The sequence below is a fragment of the Castanea sativa genome, chromosome 3 (assembly GCF_040712315.1).
Source record: "Castanea sativa cultivar Marrone di Chiusa Pesio chromosome 3, ASM4071231v1".
Lineage (NCBI taxonomy): Eukaryota > Viridiplantae > Streptophyta > Magnoliopsida > Fagales > Fagaceae > Castanea > Castanea sativa.
In genome coordinates, this window is record NC_134015.1 from 21,088,624 (window position 1) to 21,109,613 (window position 20,990).

General features: G+C 38.9%; 1 protein-coding gene and 1 pseudogene across 1 annotated transcript; both read left to right on the top strand.

The window, feature by feature from the left end:
* The first annotated feature begins 1,230 nt into the window (after positions 1-1,230).
* On the top strand, positions 1,231-6,793 carry LOC142628664 (L-type lectin-domain containing receptor kinase IX.1-like; annotated as a pseudogene).
* Positions 6,794-15,551: 8,758 nt separating this feature from the next.
* LOC142628665 (uncharacterized protein At4g02000-like) lies at positions 15,552-16,346 on the top strand. Its single transcript, XM_075802712.1, has one exon. The coding sequence runs from the start codon at positions 15,552-15,554 to the stop codon at positions 16,344-16,346; it is 795 nt and encodes a 264-aa protein (XP_075658827.1).
* The last annotated feature ends 4,644 nt before the right edge of the window (positions 16,347-20,990 follow it).

Below are 20,990 nucleotides of genomic sequence, written 5' to 3' on the forward strand. Positions count from 1 at the left end.
AGACTTTAGAAGGACTGATGTGAAAAAATTTTGAGGTAAAATGTGTAAAAGTGGTTGTTTTTTGTATTTTACAAAGGTTTACATGAGCTGGTGTCGATGCTTATGGCTCCAAGCACCCATAGGTCTAGGCTGGGACATATTTATGAAGATATCTGTTGTATAGGGAGGGGTTTTAGAGCTTTCTCTATTAGTCACGTTAGAACGACAGCCAACTCTGTGGCACATTCTTTGGCGAAATTTGCTAGACAGATAAATGATGAGAGGATATGGTTGGAAGAATCTTCACCACCTGCTCTTGAGGCATTGTATGTTGACAGTTGCAATATTATGAATGAATGAATGGGTTTGTTTTAAAAAAAAAAAATTGCAATCATGGTTCGATATATTCTTGCAATTGGTCAAATGCTTAGGATTGTCTCACAAGTGCGACTCTTACCAGGTCAATAATTATTAATTAGTTCATAATTTGGCTCAAGGTAAATACTCACTCGGACAATTCAGGACTAACCGATTCGTCCCAGATGCGGCTCTTACCTGGGCGCAGATACATACCGATGAAAACAATTCAACAAATGTAACTGAGCATACGAGTTGACCAAGTTCAAAATACTAACTAAAATACTAAACAAAAAGGAGAACGAAGCCTTGAAAATTGAAATAAAATGTAGATCTGGGAAGCACGGGTGCGGCGTTTGGGCAACCGCACCCGCGTCCGACGCAGCCCGACTCGGGGATGCGCAGGCGACGCCGTTGCCTGCGCGTTCGTGCCGCGTCGGGCATTAAAAAACTAATATTTTTGGCGCGATTCACGCCGATTCGGGCCAACGCGCACGAAATCGGGCCAATTCGGCCCGAATCGATATATATCGGTCGCAAACTGATACCGGCCGAAATTCAAAAAAAAAAGTATTGCTCTTCAGCTAGGCTCTTTCCCATTCTCTGTATTCTAGTTATTATTTACTATTGCTCTTAAATTTGGTATATATTTACATAATGTGAAAAAAGTATGTTTAACAATATATTAAAAATATAAATAATAATTTTTTTAATAATTTTTTAATCGCCGCACCCCGCCGCACCCGCACCCTACTTTTTCAAAAATTGCCGAGTCCCGCACCCGCACCCGAATCCCGAAACGCACCCGTGCTTCATAGACGTAGATATACACTGTTGAAGTACTATATAAGCCTGTAATCGGATACCTTCATTTGCTTCTCATCGGATTCAACCATGGCTCTCTCCAGCACACGTTCTAGCATTCTTCAAATTCAAAAAATAACTTCTCTTCTTCTCAATCAGCTCTTCATCTTCTTTTTATTTCCACTTCCCCAAGCAAAATCGATTTACTTCGACTTCTCCAGTCTCCAACAAAATCATTTCGACTCAAGCAACCTAACTTTACAGGGTGATGCGTACCCGGACCCAGAAGGTCTCCAACTCACAAAGGATTCAGCCAACAGCCCCCTCAATTATAGTCTTGGTCGTGCCTTATATTATGAACGAGTGCACCTTTGGGATAAAAGCACTGGGTTCGTGGCTTACAGACTTCACCACTCACTTCTCCTTCATCATTGCAGGTGTTGATAGTCATGTGTCTGCCGATGGGCTAGCCTTCTTCATCACACCATTTGGTTTTGACATACCTAACAATTCAGCTGGTGGGTATTTTGAACTGTTTAGTCGTCAATTTAGATACTGCTTATTGCTGAAAACTAAAAACTGAAAACACTATGGTAAAATAATTTTTAGATATATAAATAGTGTCGTAGAACCTAGTTTTTTTAAAAAAAGTTGCTAAATATAGTACTTGTAAGTCTCGTGAACAATGCGTAGGACCCACAAGAAAAAACGCTTCCACCGGGCTAGTAATGAATCCGCTCTCAATGCCACTGAGAAACAAATCGTTGCAGTTGAGTTTGACACTTACCTAAACCGATGGGATCCAAGCAATAATCATGTTGGAGTCGATGTCAATTCCATTGTCTCTGATGTAATTCTCACATGGAATGGTAGCATGAGCAATGGGTCCACAGCAAACGCATGGGTAAGTTATAACTCTACAACCAAAAACTTGAGCGTGTTCCTTACTTTTGCTGATAATCCAGTTTTCAATGGGAATTCTAGTCTTTCATATACTGTTGACTTGATGACTGTTTTGCCGGAATGGGTTAGTGTTGGTTTCTCCGCTACAACAGGTGTGTCAATTGAGACACATACAATACTTTCTTGGTCATTCAATTCAACATCGGATCCTAATGATGGGAATGGGAAAAACAAATCAGATCCTAATGATGGGAATAGGAAAAACAAATTAGCGTTGATCATTGGTTTAGCATTGAGTTTTGGTGTAGTGAGTTGTGCATTAGGTCTGCTGTGGTTCATTTGTTGGAGAAAAATGGCTAATGAGAACACACAAAATTTTGGAGATGATGTATGTATGGATATTGAATTTGAAAAAGGAACTGGATCAAAAAGTTTCACTTACCGTGAAATTATCCGTGCAACAAACAACTTTGCTGAAGGAGGGAAGCTGGGAGAGGGAGGATTTGGAGGTGCTTAAAGAGGTTTCTTAAGTGAATCCAATGCAGAAGTTGCAGTTCAAAGAGTCTCAAAAAAATCAAAGCAAGGGAAAAAGGAGTACATATCAGAAGTGATGATCATTAGCCATTTGAGACACAAAAATTTGGTTCAACTCATTGGTTGGTGCCATGAACAAGGGGAGTTACTTCTTGTGTATGAGTACATCTGTACATGCCTAATGGAAGCCTTGATACTCATCTATTTGGAGTAGAGATTATGCTAATATGGCCAATGAGGTATAAGATAGCTCTTGGATTGGCATCTGCATTGTTGTACCTTCATGAAGAGTGGGAACAATGTGTGGTCCACAGAGATATAAAGTCTAGCAACGTCATGTTGGATTCAAATTTCAATGCCAAGCTTGGCGATTTTGGTCTTGCAAGGCTTGTAGACCAAGAGTTAGGCTCACAAACTACTGTCTTGGCAGGCACCATGGGCTATTTAGCCCCAGAGTGTGTTATCACTGGCAAGGTTTTTAAGTAATCTGATGTCTATAGTTTTGGGGTGGTTTCTCTCGAAATTGCATGTGGAAGAAAGCCAATTCAACCACAAGCAAAACCAAACAAGGTAAGTCTGGTAGAGTGGGTGTGGAATCTTTATGGAAAAGACCAACTCATTGAAGCTGTTGATAAAAGATTAAGTATGGAATATGATGAAGTGCAAATGCAGCACTTGATGGTGGTTGGCTTATGGTGCTGTCATCCTGATCCCACAATCCGACCTTCTATAAGGCAAGTGATAAATGTACTTTGTTTTGAAACTCCTTTACCCATTCTTCCATCAAAGTTACCGGTGCCAATGTATGTTGAGCCTCCAATGGACATTTGTAGATTATCCTATATATCAACTAGCATCACAGGGTCAACGAAAGATCAAACACTATGTTTGTGTAGTAGTTGTTCTACTAATTCATCCACAATAGTTAGCCCTAGCAAACCTCTTCTAAATTCAAGCAAAGGTAATGTGGAGTTTGTAGGGAATTAACACGAAATTCTCAAACCTGTGATAAACAATTATAGAGAAAACACACGCCAAAGAAAAATAATCACATGCACAAGACAGTATTTATGTGGTTCAGCAATTTGTCTACGTCTACAGAGTTGCAGGAATTTCACTATTATCAGTGAAAAAATACAAAGGGCCATCCATGAGGATCATGACCCCCTGACTTTTCCAATTCTTCTCCTTCCTATTTATTTTATTAATAAAAATTTTAAGTTATGTATAACTTTACTTCATGACCTGTTTCTTTTTTAATTATTAGACAGCCACTCATTTAAAGTTCAGATTTCTATTTAATATTTTTTTTTTTTTTATCATTGTGACATCTAATTTCACACCCATAATTTTTTTTTTCAGAAGGATTTCACACCCATAATTTAATCTTGAAAGATAACAAAATTATCATTTCACATATTCAAAAGCATGGTTTTAATTTAGTCCATAACTAATTAATCACATTTCGTAAAAATGATCTTAAGTTTCAACGATAAATTATCTTCCTTAATCAAACAGTCGGACTAAAAGATAGATCAAATTTTAATGATTAGCATGCATGTCAAGGTAAGGCTGATCACACTGAAATAATTAAAATTAATTTTGATCAGGCACTGATAATGACTAATTAAAACTAATTAAATTAAATATTGTGACTGGTTAAGTCTACGTCTTAAAGTATAGCCTATTGCATGAGATTGAAATAAATGCGCTGAAATGATTAGAAAATTGTTAGATAATATGATTTTTAAGTAATTATCTTCATGAAATTTGTATTAAGAGTCTTAAAAATTGTCATTTTGGAATATACTCTGTCATAATAATACATTAAAATACAATTTAAGGCTCTCTAAAAAATATATATACAATTTAAGGCCCAAAACATGCTCAAAAACGTATCCCAAAAAAAGTCCGAAATTGGAAGAAAAAAAAAAAAAAAAGGCCAAAATGTCAAAACGGCACTTCAATTGTGCCGATTGACACAATCAGTAGTTTTGTTTGAATTTTTTTTTCCTGTAACGTTTTTTTTTTCCAAATCTCATTTTAAAAAAAGTAAATAAAATAAAAAAGATAAACCACACCCACTATGTATTGACTGACTCTATTTAAGTTTATTTAAGGTTTGTTTGGGATCCGCTTATTTTGTTGAAACTGAAATTTTTTTACTGAAAGTACTGTAGATAAAGATAAAAATTAGCTGAAATAATACAATGAGACCTATAAATAGTACCAAAAAGTGCAATATGACCTATGAATAGTAACAAAATAAGCTGAATAGTAAAATAAGTTAGCAAAAATAATCTTGCCAAACAACCACTTAATAAGTCAGTTACACCATTATAAATAGAGGGACTCACTCATTAGTAAAGGGACCTGTTATTCCTCTAATTTTTGAAAGATTCCTAAAGCTGTGCAAGAATCCTGATCTTCAATAGAACAGATTTTTGCAGACTCCCTTCAAAACAAAATTTCATTTATTAGTACATCTCTCTCAAAAATTTGAGAGATTTTATTTTAAAGATCTCTCACATTCATAAGAGATCCCCTTTGCTTTCATCACTATATGCAAGTATATAACATGTTTTGATTGCTAGATCTAAATTTCTCTCATATTTTAATTAATTGATTTGAATATTTCACATGATGAATTATTAGATCTATTTCCTCACATGCCTTAGAATTAATATATGTAAGCATGGTTTTCAAACCCGGACTGTTCAATGAATCAGAAATGAAAAGGTTCAAGGTTTTTAAAGTCGAATTGAGGTCAAACCGTGATAATGTCATAATTAATTAATTTTATAATTATTTAATAAATAATAGAAAATTTGACTAAAATAAGAAAATATTTAGGTACCAAGCATTATTTCACCATCTACAAAGCAACTCCAGACGCTAAAAGTACGAAACTAAAATAACAAAAGGCAAAAAAACGCAAAAAAATGAGAGAGAAAGTGCGAGTGAGACAAAGAAGAAGAAGAGAGGCGATGCGATCTAAAGGTCTAACAGCATCTCAGAGTCGTTTGAAGCTTCAACACTGGTGGTACATACCAAAAATAAAATCTAGATCTAAATGGCAAGAACCATCCACAATTTTCAAACCTAGGAGGTTCGACCGCAGTTTGCACGGTCCATTGCTTTTCTTGTATAGGCCGATTCTTAAGAGTTAAAAACCTGTATTGACAAATGATTTCTAGTTAACCTGGTTAGGACGTACAGTCCGATCCGGGTTTCACAACGTTGTATGTAAGATGTGATCTTAGATCTATGGTTATTCTTTTTATTGGTTCATAGATCTACTTTTTTTATGTCAAAATTTATTTTCCTATATACTATATACTTAGATTAGATCTATCATTATCAAAAAAAATAAATAAATAAATTTGATCTATTATTTTTTTTTCATTCCAAAAATGTTTTCCTATATAATATATACTTAGATGTACTACGTTCTTCTTAATGAAAATTATTTTTTTTTATATATACAAAAAAAATATGTTTTGTTTTTTCATATTAAATACTTGTTTTTTTTTTTTTGTATTTTTGGTTCCATTTAGCTCAACCACTCTAATGGTTAAATAAGAAATTTGGGATTCAATCCCTACCTATACCAAAAATTGATTGGTGCCTTAATCTGATAATAAAAAGTTATCATCACGAACGGATGCCATAAATTGAAACTCTCCCAAAAGGGGAAAAAAATCACTTATTTTTAATTACGTCAAACATATCTACTATTTTTTCATTTAAAACATTTGTTTTACTTATATAAAATCTACATATGATATTTTCTTAATAAAAATGCTTTCTATATGTTACATATAAAAATATCTACAATTCTCCTGTATAAAATACATCTTTTACTTATATAAAATCCAGGTCTGATATTTTATTTATAAAAATTTTTCCTCTTAGATAATAATTCCTTATCTACTTTTTTTTTTTTAATGTCTTCTTCAATTAATACAAAAATCAGTGGATTCCAATTAATTCAACTAGTAAAGTTTCTGATAGTTAAATAAGTTATCTGAGGTTCAATCCCTACTTATACCAAAAAATTATTAGTGTCTTTTTTTTTTTTAGAGAGTTTCAACCTATGGCGTCTACTTCTAATGAAAGCTCTTTATCATCAAATCAAGACACCAATCAGTTTTTGGTGTAGGCGGGGATTAAACCTCAGATCTCTTATACAGCTATCACAGACTTTACCAGTTGAGCTAATTGGAACCCACAAATGATTGGTATCTTAGTCTAATGATAAATAACTATCATTAAGAGTAAAGTCCATAAGCTAAAACTCTCTAAAAAAAATACAAAAACCAATTCTATTATTTTCTACCTTAAAAATACTTTCTTTTTTGATAAAACCCTATGATATTTTATGTCAAAAAATATTTTACCATTTATATCTTAATACGTCAAAATTCTTTTCTTTAAAAAAGATCTATGAGTGTTAGCTTGAGAATAACCCTAGATCTAGGGAAACTAATAGTTGTATGTTTGCAATCGAAATTCAATGTTGTATGTTTGTATAATTTCTATCATGTCATATTTATGAAAATGTGATTGGCCATCCTAAGTTTAGAAGATCGAATTTTTTTCCCATTCTGTAACCTAGTCTCTAAACCTGAAATTTTGATTCAAAGCTCAATGCTCTATCATTCTTACTTTCTTTAGATTGTAACTAGGACAAAAGTGTCTTGTACTTTCTTAAATTGTAACTATGACCCAAAACAATGTAATTGTTAATTTCATTCAATATTCTATGACATGGAGAATTATATATTTATTTTACTTTTTTTTTTTTTTTGGCGTTTGCCACTCTTACACTAGAGTATGCTACCTTGAGCCACCTATCTCAAATGGGCTTGAAACTTGGGCCTAAGTCTTGCAATTTGAACTTTATGGCTTAACACACTATTCTAATAATTTTGGTAGTGATTTCTGGTTAGAATGAAAGATTTGCCTAATAAGTTACAATTTGTCATAGATTGCTCGATTTTCTGATGAAGGAACAAATTCCCTCCCCACAAAAAATGGGTATGAGCTCAACGTGAACTCCAAAAGCAACTCTGTCAGGAGAGAGCATGAAAAACCAAGAGCTATCAAGAGAGGAGGAAGCTGAGCTCTCTAGGAGCAAGAAGAAAGTTAAGGAAGGGCATTATGCTGATTTTAATGATGGCTCAAGCGAGAGTGGGCAAACACGGGGAGGTTAGGGGCCTTGGGGGGGGTGATAAAAACTCATTTAAAGACAAATTGGTAGGTGAGATCCCAGGAGCTTATGCAAAGGCATTTAAGTTCTCGGACCTATTGGACATGGAGGCAGATTCAGATGAGGAGGTGGAAGAGCTCCGTAAGGGTTAGTAGTAGTTAAACTCACGAGAGAAACCAAACTTCGAATCAGGAAACCATGGTCCAACGCACTAATCATTAAGCTTGGGAAAGATTTCTATTCAGTTAGGTTCTCATTGAAAGAAGACATGGATGATGTTCTTAAAATGGATTGTGGCCATGGAAGCCCTTCTTCAAACCATCTAGTGCGTATGTGTCGTCCATCGCTGTCTGGGTGAGGCTGCATGAACTACCTATGGAGTTGTATGAGACAGAAGTTCTTAAACAAATTGGTTGAGCTATAGGGAGAGTTCTCCGGATAGATTCTCATACTGCCATGGAGGCCAAAGGGAGGTATGCTAGACTCTGTATCCAACTGGATGTCACAAAACCATTTATCAATACTGTTCTCATAGGAAAGTTTGAACAACTTGTGGTTTATGAAGAGCTTCAAAAGTTGTGCTTCTCTTGCGGGAGGATTAGGCATAGAAAGGAATCATGCCCACTCACCACTAGAAAACCAGAGGCACCAACGGAGGGTGGTCCGGCAAGTGATGGAGAGGAAAGGACTACGCACCAAGGAGTGTTGCCGCATGGTTTGCATAACTCGCCCTGCACTGACACAGGTAGTGGCACGACGCAAGATAGGGGAGATGGCATGGAGGACAAGTACGGCCCTTGGATGCTTGTGACACATAAAAAGCTTGGACAGAAGAAACCAAGTAATTCTGGTACCTCTGGGGACATGCATTTCACGGGTTGGGCCGAGCTAGTCATAGGCTTAGGAAGGAGTCAAAGAGTGAGACAAGGAATTGGACTGGTGGTGATAGGAGGGCTGAGTTCGTTGGGCCTTTAAGAGTGGGCCGTGATCTAAGATTAGAGTTGAATATGGGGGACAAGCAGGTGGAGTATTGTTTTAGCCCTTCAGTTAAGGGAAAAAGATTCTTAGCAAGAAGTAGTGTAGCAAAAATCATATCTAAGATGGATATAGGTGAAGTGGGTATTCAATCTCTAAGCACGACGGCTGTTGTTTAGATTTCTCAGGGTAATAACGGAAATGGTGAGTGCTCGGAGGTACCTTTCAAATTTTCAGCTAATGGTAGTACTAAGATGGGTTCTCAAGCTCGACGGCAGGAGTGTAGAAACTCCGATGATGGGTATGGCAGAGATCAGAATGAAGATAGCGCCGGTGATGCAATGGACCAGAGCAAAGACAATGTGTGCGAGGGAGGAATTTGTAAAATCGGACCTTCTACCCCACATGGAGCAAAGGGTTCATATGCTCAAGCTAATGCTACTATCGAACAACCATATAGTGGCGAAGGGGTCGAATCTAGGTGTGTTGGTTCTTCTGCTGTCTCTGCATCTAGGGAAGGAAAGGGCAAAGAAGTTGATGGCATGGATGGGATGAAGATGGAGGAGAGAAGCAAAAATCTTGCCTCATCTGTTTGATTGCTCTGGTCCTTTTCATCAAAAATCAATAAATTATGAATATTATAGTGTGGAATTGTAAGGGCGCTCAGAAGCCCAACTTTCATAATTATGTCGGGGAGCTGGCTAGGAACCATAATCCTGCCATTCCGGTGGTAATGGAAATGCGGGTTGGGGGAGACAACGCAAGAGATATTACAAATCGACTTCCTTTTGATGGTGTTATTGTTGCTGACTCGATTGGCTACTGATGTTTAAGGACCGCCTTGGTAAATGTAATATTGTGGATATGGGATTTAGTGGGCCGAGATATACGTGGACAAATAGACGAGTGATCCATAGTCTTATCCAGGAGAGAATTGATAGATTCTTTATGAATCCGAGTTGGTGTCTACTCTACCCAGATGCTAAAATGTCACACTTAACCAGATGTCACTCAGACCATTGCCCAATACTGATGGAGACAAATCCCAAAAGGCAGCTACACCTTACAAGGCCTTTCAAATTCCAATCATTTTGGCTGTCTGATCCCTCTTTTCCGAGTTTGGTCAATCAGGCATGGCAACACCCAAAAAAGCTTATGGAAGCAATTGAAGATTTTTCCAGGCAGGCTAGTCTTTGGAATAAAAATTGGTTCGGCAATATCTTCCAAAAGAAGAAAAGGGTGTTGGCTCGGCTTGATGGGGTGTAGAGGAATTTGGCTAACCAACCGCCTTCCTTTCTATTAGCACTAGAGAACCATCTTATCAAGGACCTGGACGCTATGTTAGAGCAAGAGAGAGACCTTTGGGCTCTTAAATCTAGAATTAATTGGATGATTTTAGGAGATAGGAACACCTCTTTTTACCACGTTTCTGCTTTGGCTCGCAATAAACGTAATACTATCACTGCTATTAAGAATGATGCGGGGGAATGGTTGACTGAGGAAAGAGAGGTTGCAAATCATTTTAGAGAAAGTTTTATAAAAATTTATACTACATCTCAGGAAGCAGCAAACCGTGACTTTAGTTTTAACTTGCAGTGGCAGACTAAGCTCTCGTGTGAATAGAAAAATAGCATTAACCATATGGTTACAGAGGAGGAAATTAAAGCTGCTCTATGGTCCTTAAAAGCTTTTAAAGCCCCCGATCCAGATGGGTTGCATGCTGGTTTTTTCCAAAGATTCTGGCTTGTTGTGGGAAGGTCGGTGACTGAGGAGGTGCATGCTGTTTTTAGAGAGAGAGAAATTTTGGAGTACATGAATAGAACTAATATTGTGCTTATTCCGAAGACCCAAGGTCCTGAAACCATTGGTAGTTACCGCCCCATAATCTTGTGCAACTCAGTTTATAAGATAGTGTCCAAGATCTTGGTTGGAAGAATCAAACCCTTGTTGGATCAGCTCATCTCTCCTTGTCAAACAACTTTTGTTCCAGGTCGAAGGGGGGTTGATAATGCAATTGTAGTTCAGGAGATTATTCATTCCATGGGGAGAGTTAAGGGAAAAGGTGGCTATATGGCTCTAAAAATTGATTTAGAGAAGGCTTACGACAAACTTGAATGGAGCTTCATAAGGGGTTGTTGATCAAATACAATATTCCTGACAATCTTATTAAGATAATAATGAGCTGCATATCATCTGTTTCGACATCGCTTCTATTTAATGGAGGGAGTCTTGAACCATTCAGGCCATCTAGAGGTATAAGATAGGGTGACCCTCTGTCTCCGTACATCTTTATTCTTTGCATGGAATTTCTAGGGCAGCTTATTCTAGAAAAATGCGAGGCTAAAGTGTGGAGTCTAATCAAAGCATCTAGAAGTGGGCCTGCATTCTCTCACCTCTTCTTCACCGATGATCTTGTGTTTTTCGCTAAGGCGAATGCAGATAATTGTATTGCCATTTGAGAGGTCCTTGATAGCTTTTGTAAGTGCTCCGGGCAGACAGTGAGTAACTCTAAGTCCAAGGTTTATTTTTCTCTGAATATTGATCATGATGATAGAGAGGCCTTCTGTGATATCCTTGGCTTCCGTCAAACCGAGTGTTTGGGGAAATACCTTGGTTTTCCTCTAAAGCACCAAGGAAATAATAGTCAAGATCTCGGATTTGTCTTGGATAGAGTTAAGTGTAAGCTTGCTGGTTGGAAGGCCAACCTTCTCTCAATGGTTGGTAGAGCTATTTTGGTTCAAGCCTCTTCTTCAACTATCTCGGCATATATTATGCAATGCAACTTACTTCCTGGTAAGGTACTTGTAGAGTTTGTTTAGACCCCTTAAACCACAATTGAATTAACCTAGTTAACAAGCCAAGTTATTACTTAGTCCAAATTCCAGATCTAGGTTAACACAATCATATAATCATATCAATGTAAAGTGCGGAATATAAAAACACAAAGATATGATGACCCAGAAAAACCAAATCGGTAAAAAACCTGGGGAGGATTTAACCTAGCTATCCTCAAGGTAAACCTGAATCCACTATGAAAGAATCGAAGTTGTACAATAGCGACTTAGACCACTAACATCCTATTGCTACCCACCAGTAGAACTTACTGACACGACCACGTGCAAGCTCTGAGATCACAGACTCCTTCTTTCTTGGATTCTCTATCAAGTACAAGCACCCCTGCTTGTATATCTTTAAGCTCTGAAATCTGCAACTGGAACGATCATCAAGTTCTTGAAGAAATCTCCTTCTTGATAATCCTAAGCTTGTGTGAAGGCAAGCACCTCTCTAATCTCACAAGAGATTCACACAAACAGCAATATGAGCAACAAAGACTCTAGAGAGTTTTTGGGTATAAATCCTAAAAAAAAGAAAAAGGCACACGCTTCTCTCTCTTAGAAGTCTTTAAAAATATTCTTAGGGTTTCCTTTATATGGTGGGAGAAGTAGATCTGAAACTCTAATCCTTAATGGGCTTGAACTGTGTTTGGGCCGACTTAAAATTCTGCAGAAAATTCCTAATGCACGATTCTCGATTAATCAAGTCTATTCTTCAATCGATCAAGCCGTGCAAAAATAGAACAGTAATTTTCTACAACTACTTGATTCCAAACTTACATTAAACCAAACTTTGAGCAAGTCTAAACCTAGGCTAAATGTTTTGATCATGATTTGCCAACATAATACATATTGAAGTTCTAATACATTAGTCCCTAAGGTCTTAGAACCTAGCAGTGTTGGATGGTATTGATAGTGTAAACATAAATTTTCTGTGAGGTTCTACTGAAGAAAAAGGGAAAATGCATTGGATAGGCTGGAAGAAGGTCACGAGATCTAAAGAAGAAAGGGGATTGGGGCTTCAAACAGCAAAGGGCAGGAATACAGCGCTGTAGCAAAGTTGGATTGGAGGTTCCATACTGAAGATAAATCTCTATGGGCTAAGGTCCTCAGAATAAAGTATTGCAGCCCGCAGAGAATTAGTTCGAGAAATGCAAGTAAGCTCCCTAGCTCTAGAATTTGGAAGGGAATGTTGCGTAGTGAAGAATCCTTTAAAAAAGGAATTAAGTGGCTACTAGGTTTTGAAAGTAATTTGAATTTTTGGAATGATAATTGGTCTAATTACGGTCCCTTAAGGAAGCTTATCCAGGGGCCTTTGTCTAGGGAAGCCACAAATTTGAAGATTAAGGATGTGGTGGACTATAATGGTAGATGGGAATGGTCTGCAATTCAAATTTCCTTTTCGGAGGAAATTTTCAGAGATATCAAGGCCACTCCAATCCCTCTTTCTGCCAGGTTAGAAGACAGGTTGGCTTGGAAGTATTCGGCCAAGGATGATTTTGAGGTTAAAAGTGCCTATAGGTAGGCCACAGATTCTTTAGGGGATGCTTTGTTCAATGGTAAGTGGATTTGGAAGTTGAAAACACTGCCTAAAATTCAAATTTTTGTCTGGAAGTGTATGCACCAAAGCATCGCTGTCAAATAGTGTTTAGTAGCTAGAGGTTTACAAGCTGATGACTGCTGCCCTCGGTGTCATGATGGGGTAGAGACCATATTACACATGTTGTGTTATTGCCCCTTAAGCAAAAGTTTGTGGCAGCAACTAAGAAGGCGGGTTGACAATAATAACTTCTTCTCTTTGAGCCTCCAGGATTGGCTAATAACCAATGCCACTTCTAATGCTTATCACCAAATGGGTCCCCTACCTTGGAGTCATGTTTTCTTATTTAGTATTTGGCTTCTATGGAAAGATCGGAACCTTTGTATCTTCAACCATAAAAATCCTAATCCTAATCTGGGCAAAATCATTGTGGACCATGCTTCGAAGCTTTTCTTCTGTGTGAACAGTGGCCTGGTCACTAAAAGAACTATTCTGAAGAGCATTAGATGGGAAAAACCGAGGGCCAGTTGGCTTACTTTGAACACTGATGGCTCGGCTACTAGCATCCCCAGTCTAGCGGGTGGAGGTGGGCTAATCAGAGATGAAAATGGTGGTTGGGTGATAGGTTTTGCAAGGAGGATTGGGAATACAAATAGTCTCATGGCAGAATTATGGGCGCTCCGTGATGGACTGCAGTTGTGTCTTCAAATGAATGTGCACTCTATTACCATCGAATTGGATGCTAAAATTATTGTGATGCCTTTAACTCTCCCACCTCTTGTAATTCCATTTTTTCTTCAATCATGGAAGACTGCAGGCAGATGGCAAACCAGATTCCTCAGAGATGTTTTAGGCACATCTATAGGGAGGTGAACAAGTGCGCTGACTTTTTGGCTAGATTTGGCTTGCTGCTGGATAGAGATTTTATTGTTTTTTCTAGTCCGCTTGTGGATTTATCTTGCTTTCTTGAGGCTGATGCCACTGGATTGTATGTTAATAGGCTCTGCCATGAACCTCTGTTTGCTGTTTAGTTGTCAATGAAATTCCTTTCTACCAAAAAAAAAAGTTACAATTTATCCATGACCAGATTTAAAACAAGTGAGAAATACTCATTTAAAATCATCGGAACTTTCTTCTCAAAAAAAAAAAAAATCATTGGAATTTTGTATATGAGTAAAACTACATATATGGATTTAGAAACTATAGTACATAGGCAAAGGTTTGCGTGCGCCATTATGAAGGTCTCAAACATTTGTTTTCATATTATTTACTAGATTCACTAACTCTTTCCTCGTTGGGGACTCCAAGCATTCCATATTCTTTCACGTTTTGCACGTATTGTCCAAGGAGCTACCTCTTGGATTTTGCATATAAACAAAAGGTTAGTGCTTTTTTATATGCTTGTTGTACCATTCAGAGAAACGACCTGCAAGCTCAACGCGATTATGATATTTGTCGTAGCATTTATCAAGACCTTCTTTAGCAATCAGCAATTCTGGCTCGTCATCAGGTTCATTGTCCAACCAAATGCAGCGATCATAAGTATCAATAACACATTTCACAAATAAGGAAAATATGATTTTCTTCACACATTTCAATTTCTGAAAGGCAACCAAAAACCATTTCACTCATATGTCATATCATAAAGTTCATAAGGACTATGATGTAAGATTTGAAGTGAGGAGTGATGAAAAGAAATAGAGTTAACCTCATTAGGTTGCATCATAACGAGAATAATAATAACCAAATCCATCATTGCCAATCTAAGTTGTCTCATAAATTTTCTAACCATTGATTTTCTCTCAGTTTAGAAGTTTTCTTAACTTGAGAATTAGTTAAGTTCAAAAATGATAATCAGGACATAAACCCTTATGCCTTAGATACAAGTGAAGGATTAACACATTTGAAATGGAATCATAATTTAATCTATCAATTTATTTATTCTTAAAACATTTTTTTTCAAAAAAACTTTCAAGAGTTTGAGAGATTTTGATGTTAACATTTGGAAATTATTATTAATATAATTTAATTGGTTTCCAATTTAGTTAATGTCTTTTTTGTTGGGGTCATAAGGTTTTATTATATATATATTTTGGTTAGGTTCTAAACTTTTACAAAAAGTTAAGTATACTTATCAGAGCTACGAAGACCGATTTCATGAACAAACTGGACAGCTCGTCCAACCGCGAGAGTTTCCAAAATAACCACCTCTGACGGCAAGGGAATCCTTTCTAACAAAGATGCTAGAACCATTGATACTAAATTCTAAACTGAAAGTGCGGATACTTAAAGTTTCTCTAGCCTAGGGAGGCAACTCACGCACCCCTAGCCACCAGGAGAATATTGTGTCTACTCTTTGTGAGTGAGGTGATTAGGAAGCTGCTCTTAGGTCTTGTGGCGTGATGAGATAAAGATGGAGTCTCTCTCGGATCTGTGGGAGAAATTCTCATTATTGGAATTTGAAGGGAGTCATTATGTTGTGGAGGATAGTGATGGGGTAAGTGAATACTTCTTGGCAGCGAGGTTCTATACAGGTCGGATGCTAAGTATTGAGGCAATAGCCAAAACGCTGAAGGGTATATGGAGAACCAGAAGGGGTTTTGAAGTGAGGGACATGGGTGAACACAGGGTGTTATTTATTTTTAGGGATGAGGTAGATGTTGAGCAGATTATGAAAGGGGAACCTTGGACTTTTGACAAACACCTTGTGGCATTGCAAAGGGTAAAAAAACTTACGGATTTGAGCAAGCTGAAGTTTGAGACTTCTTTTATGTGGGTTCAAGTGCATAACTTACCTATCGGGATTACCTCTACTGCTGTGAAGAGCATTGTTTCTGCCGCAGATAAGGTGTTTGAGAATAGTCCGGACAAGGAGGTGTATGAAGGCTGCAACTTTGTCCATTTCAGGGTGAGTATTGATATTACTAAACCCTTGTGTCGGGGTAGAAAACTAGCTCTAAGGGATGGGCAAGACAGTTGGGTATGCTTCAAGTATGAGAGAATGCCCAATATTTGCCATTGGTGCGGCAAGCTCACTCACATGGATAGGGAATGCCCAATCTGGTTGAAGGGCAAGCATACTCTAAAGGAAGTTCAACAACAATTTGGGTCATGGATGAGGGCTGCAACACCAAACCTAGCTAGGAAATCGGTAGTTAGGGTGGCTGGTTTTGATGAGAATGATAGTGAAACAGAGGATAGGGGGTAGGACAAGGAAGATGTGCGACGGGGCAGTGGTACTAATCATGTATCCATGGCTTTTTCTCAAGACACAGACAACCCAATTTCGGAGGAACAACCAGTGATACGGGATGATATTGAAGTGGAGGGGACGGGGTCTAAGGAAAGTCTCAATACGCAAGAAGTGGAGGGTGAGTGTGATGAAATGTTGAGGACTGATCCAACTCTAGTTGGAGTGAATACCAGGGGGCTGGCTCTAATGACAAAGTATCTTCACAGCTGGACTTTGACACTCAATTACAGGAAATTGACAGGGAAATTGTGAGATTTGATTCAAATGAGGGTGGGCCCAAAGAAGGTGAAGAAAAAGGAAATACTAATATGGGTGGGTATCCAACCCGGTCTGGTACAGAAGAAGAAGTGGGTGTTTCATTGCTAGAGTAGAAAGGTACATCCAAAGAAGGGAAAAGACTGACTAAAAGTGGATATACATGGTCAACTATTAGAAACCAGACGAAAGGAAAGGGTAGTATCTCCTTTTGTAGCTCTAAGGATGGCAGGAGGGAGACTTCTTTAATAAGAATTTTTCAAGACCTTGAAGGGGAGGGTATGGAGTCAGTTTGTAACAAAAATCAAAGGAGGGTGGATGTTAATGATTTAACGGTGGAGGCTAGGTCCCAGCCCCGCCAACAGCAATGAATCTATTAGCTTGGAAGTGCCGGGGCTTGGGAACTGCGTGCAGTTGATGAGCTTGGGGATATTATCCAAGCAAAAGATCCTGGGATTGTGTTTTTGTCTGAAACATGGTCCTCTAAGGAACACATGGAGTACATTAAATTGAAGCTAAATTTTGATGGTCTGTTTACGATAACTAATGAAGCTAGGGGTGGTGGGTTGGCTTTGATGTGGAAATAGTAGCGATGTTTGGGTTGATATTTTTTCTTCCTATCATATAGATGCTATTATTAAGAGGGGTACGGAGGAGGCGTGGAGATTAACAGGTTTCTATGGAGAGCCAGAGACGAGTATCCGAAAGGAAGGTTGGAATATGCTGCGTATGTTGGGGTCAAAGCCAAAACTCCCATGGTGTTGTTTCAGAGAATTTAATGAATTATTACAAGTGGAAGATAAACAGGTTCGTGCACCTCGAGCTCATAATCTCATGCAGGCTTTTAGAGATGTTCTTGATTTTTGTGGGTTTATGGATTTGGGCTTTTCAGGCCCGGACTTTACCTGGCATGGGTGCCGTAGGGGGGGAGTTGATATGGGAAAGGTTGGATCGAGGGGTTACCAACTATGAATGGCTTGCTCGTTTCCCTGCAGGAAGGATTAGGCACTTGAATAGTTTTACTTCGGACCATCGCCCCATTCTTTTATCTTTGAATCCAAATGGGGAGCATCAAAGATGGCGTCAAAAGCATTTCCGCTTCGAGGTTATGTGGTTAACTAATTCGGAGTGTAATGGTATTATTTCAAGAGCTTGGGCTATTGATTAGGAGGGCACACCCATGCACGTGGTTTCAAAAAAGTTAAAAAAAAATGTAAGAAGATGCTTACGGCGTGGAACCATGACCACTTTGGTAACGTGCAAAAATAAAATAAAAAACCTAAAGGAGCAGCTTTGGAGGGCTGAGGCAGATTCGGTTAGATCTGGGGATGTGGTTTTGGTGGATCGGCTGAAGAAGGAACTCAATGATCTTTGTGCACAAGAGGAGAGAATGTGGCAACAGCAGTCTCGAGTTCAGTGGCTTCAAAGTGGTGATTAGAATACAAAATTCTTCCATGGGGTCTCAACCCAACGGAAGAGAAGGAACTTTATAAAGGGGCTGCGTGATGAGAATGGTATTTGGCAAGAAAATGAGGAGGTGGTCTCAGGTTTGTTGATAAAGTACTATGCCAATTTGTTTACTACTTCCAATCCACGTAACCTTGAACGGGTTTTGGATGGGGTTCAACTGGTGGTGACTGAAGAGATGAGGGCTACCTTGGCTAGGCCTTTCACAGTGGAAGAGGTGGAATGTGCTATTAAGGATATGGCTTCGTTAAAGGCCCCTAGTCCAGATGGGATGCCGATCTTATTCTACCACACATATTGGACTGATATTGGTATGGATGTTTCTCAGGCTGTTCTTTCCTGTTTAAATTCTAAATCCATCCTGAAATCTATTAATCATACTTTTATCACTTTAGTTCCAAAAGTCAAAAATCCCGAAAAGGTGTCTGATTTTAGGCCCATCAGCCTGTGTAATGTGATTTATAAGATTGTCAGTAAGGTTATTGCAAATCGTCTTAAAACTTTTTTGGATTCTATGTCTTTGAAACTCAAAGCGCCTTTTTTGCAAACAGGCTTATCACAGATAATATTTTGATTGCTTTTGAATCTTTGCATCATATGAAGAATAGTTGTTCAGGTAAGCAGGGCTACATGGCTCTTAAGCTGGATATAAGCAAGGCGTATGATAGGGTGGAGTGGGCTTTTCTAGAACAGATCCTTCTGAAATTGGGTTTCCATGAAGATTAGGTGGCTTTGTTAATGGAATGTATCACGTCAGTGTCCTATTCTATTCTTGTCAATGGGGAGCCCAAGGGTCTCTTTCAACCTTCGAGGGGCTTAAGGCAAGGGGATCCTCTTTCGCCTTATTTGTTTCTTTTTTGTGCTGAAGGCTTAAATGCTACTATGAAAGAGGCAGCCTCAAAGGGAGATATTCATGGGTTCTCTATTTGTAGGAATGGTCCGAAACTTACCCATCTATTTTTTGCAGACGATTGTCTTTTGTTTTGCAGAGCCTCATTGACTGAGTGTGAAAAAATTCAAGAGCTATTGGGTTTCTATGAAGAAGCTTCGGGTCAAATGATAAACAAGAGTAAAACTACTCTCTTTTTTAGTAAGAATATTGATGCTCAGACTATGGAGTCTATAAAGCTGTCTCTGCGCGTCCCTGCCATTCAGCATTACGAGAAGTATTTGGGGCTGCCTTCCTTTGTTGGTAAAGGGAAAAAAGCATGCTTTACGCAAATAAAGGAGCGGATTTGGGCAAAAATGCAAGGGTGGAAAGAGAAGCTGCTATCTCAGGCTGGAAAAGAAGTTATGATAAAAGCAGTTGTCCAATCTATACCTACCTACTCTATGAGTGTGTTTAGATTACCTGTTGGTTTATGTAAAGACATTGAAGCAATGATCCGGAAGTTTTGGTGGAGGCAAGGAGAGACAAAAAAAAAATCCATTGGGTGAAGTGGAGTGATCTTTGTTCGTCTAAGTCTGTGGTTGGAATGGGTTTTAGAGATTTGCAGAACTTTAATAATGCTCTTCTTGCGAAGCAGGTTTGGCGGCTAATACATCACAAAGAGTCTTTACTGTATAAGGTTTTTAGCGCAAAATATTTCCCCGATAGTAGCATTTTGGAAGCGCCGGTCCATCCACGATGTTCTTTTGCTTGGGGCAGTATTTTACAAGCGAGGAATGTCATCAATAAAGGGGTGGTGTGGAGAGTGGGGAACGGGGAATCTATCAATATTTAGGAGCATAAATGGTTGCCGGAGCTCCCTAACAACAAGGTTGTCTCTCCAAGATTTGATATGGATGTTAGTCTTGTGAAGGATCTGTTGGTGGCAGGTAGTAGGGTGTGGGATCCGGGCTTGGTGTAGCGACTGTTTCTGCCTTGGGAGGCTGATCTGATCTGCAGAATTCCAGTGGGTAAGGATTCTGTTGCTGATTTGCTGACCTGGCCTCTCACTCCTACTGGGGATTATAGCGTACGAAGTGCCTACCGTATGTTGGAATCTTCTGTTAGAAATGTCAATCCGGGGTCATCTTCAGTGGAGGGGCAGTACAAGGTCTGGAAGAAAATATGGAAGATCAAAACCCTGAATCGGATCTGGCATTTCATTTGAAGAGCTGCCCGTGATTCTTTACCTACCAAGCAAAACCTCCGACTTCGCCATGTGCCTGTGGAAGCTGTCTGTCCTACTTGTGATGAGCACTTGAAGTCTGTCCTTCACTGTTTGTGGTTGTGCAAGCATGCTCAGGTAGTATGGAAGTCTAATATTATTTTTGATCAGTTGTACAGGAAGCAGTATAGAAGTTTTTTTGATTTATTGGAGGAAGTACTGGACAAGGCTTCGGGGTTTCAGATTGCTCTGTTCTCGACGATCTCTTGATGTTTGTGGTAGAGGCAAAACAGGTTGAGGGAGAATCAACCCACTTGGCCGCTGCTGGAACTGGGTGAGAGGGCTATCACGTTGGTTCGGGAATTCCTGAACCTGTGCAAGCCAGCTGTGATGCCGCGAGGTCCTGGGGTCCAGGTGGGCTAGTCTCGTCCTCTAGTGGGTGCCTTCAAGGTGAACTATGACGCTGCCTGGTTTGAGAATTTGGGTAGTGCAGGCATTGGAGTGGCAATTAGAGATTCTGATGGGGAGATGATTGCGGCTTTATCTCAGAGAATTCCGCTTCCTTTTTCTGTGGAATTGGCAGAAGCTTTGGCTGCTTGTCGTGCACTGGTCTTTGCGCAAGACCTAAGTCTCTCTAAAGTGGTGATGGAAGGTGACTGCCTAAGGGTGGTTTCGGCTCTGAATTCCTCGATCTGCTGCAACACGTTATATGGGAATGTGGTTGAGGAAACTTGTCGTCAAGCTGGTTTGTTTCATTTTTTTAATTTTTCTCATGTGCGGCGCG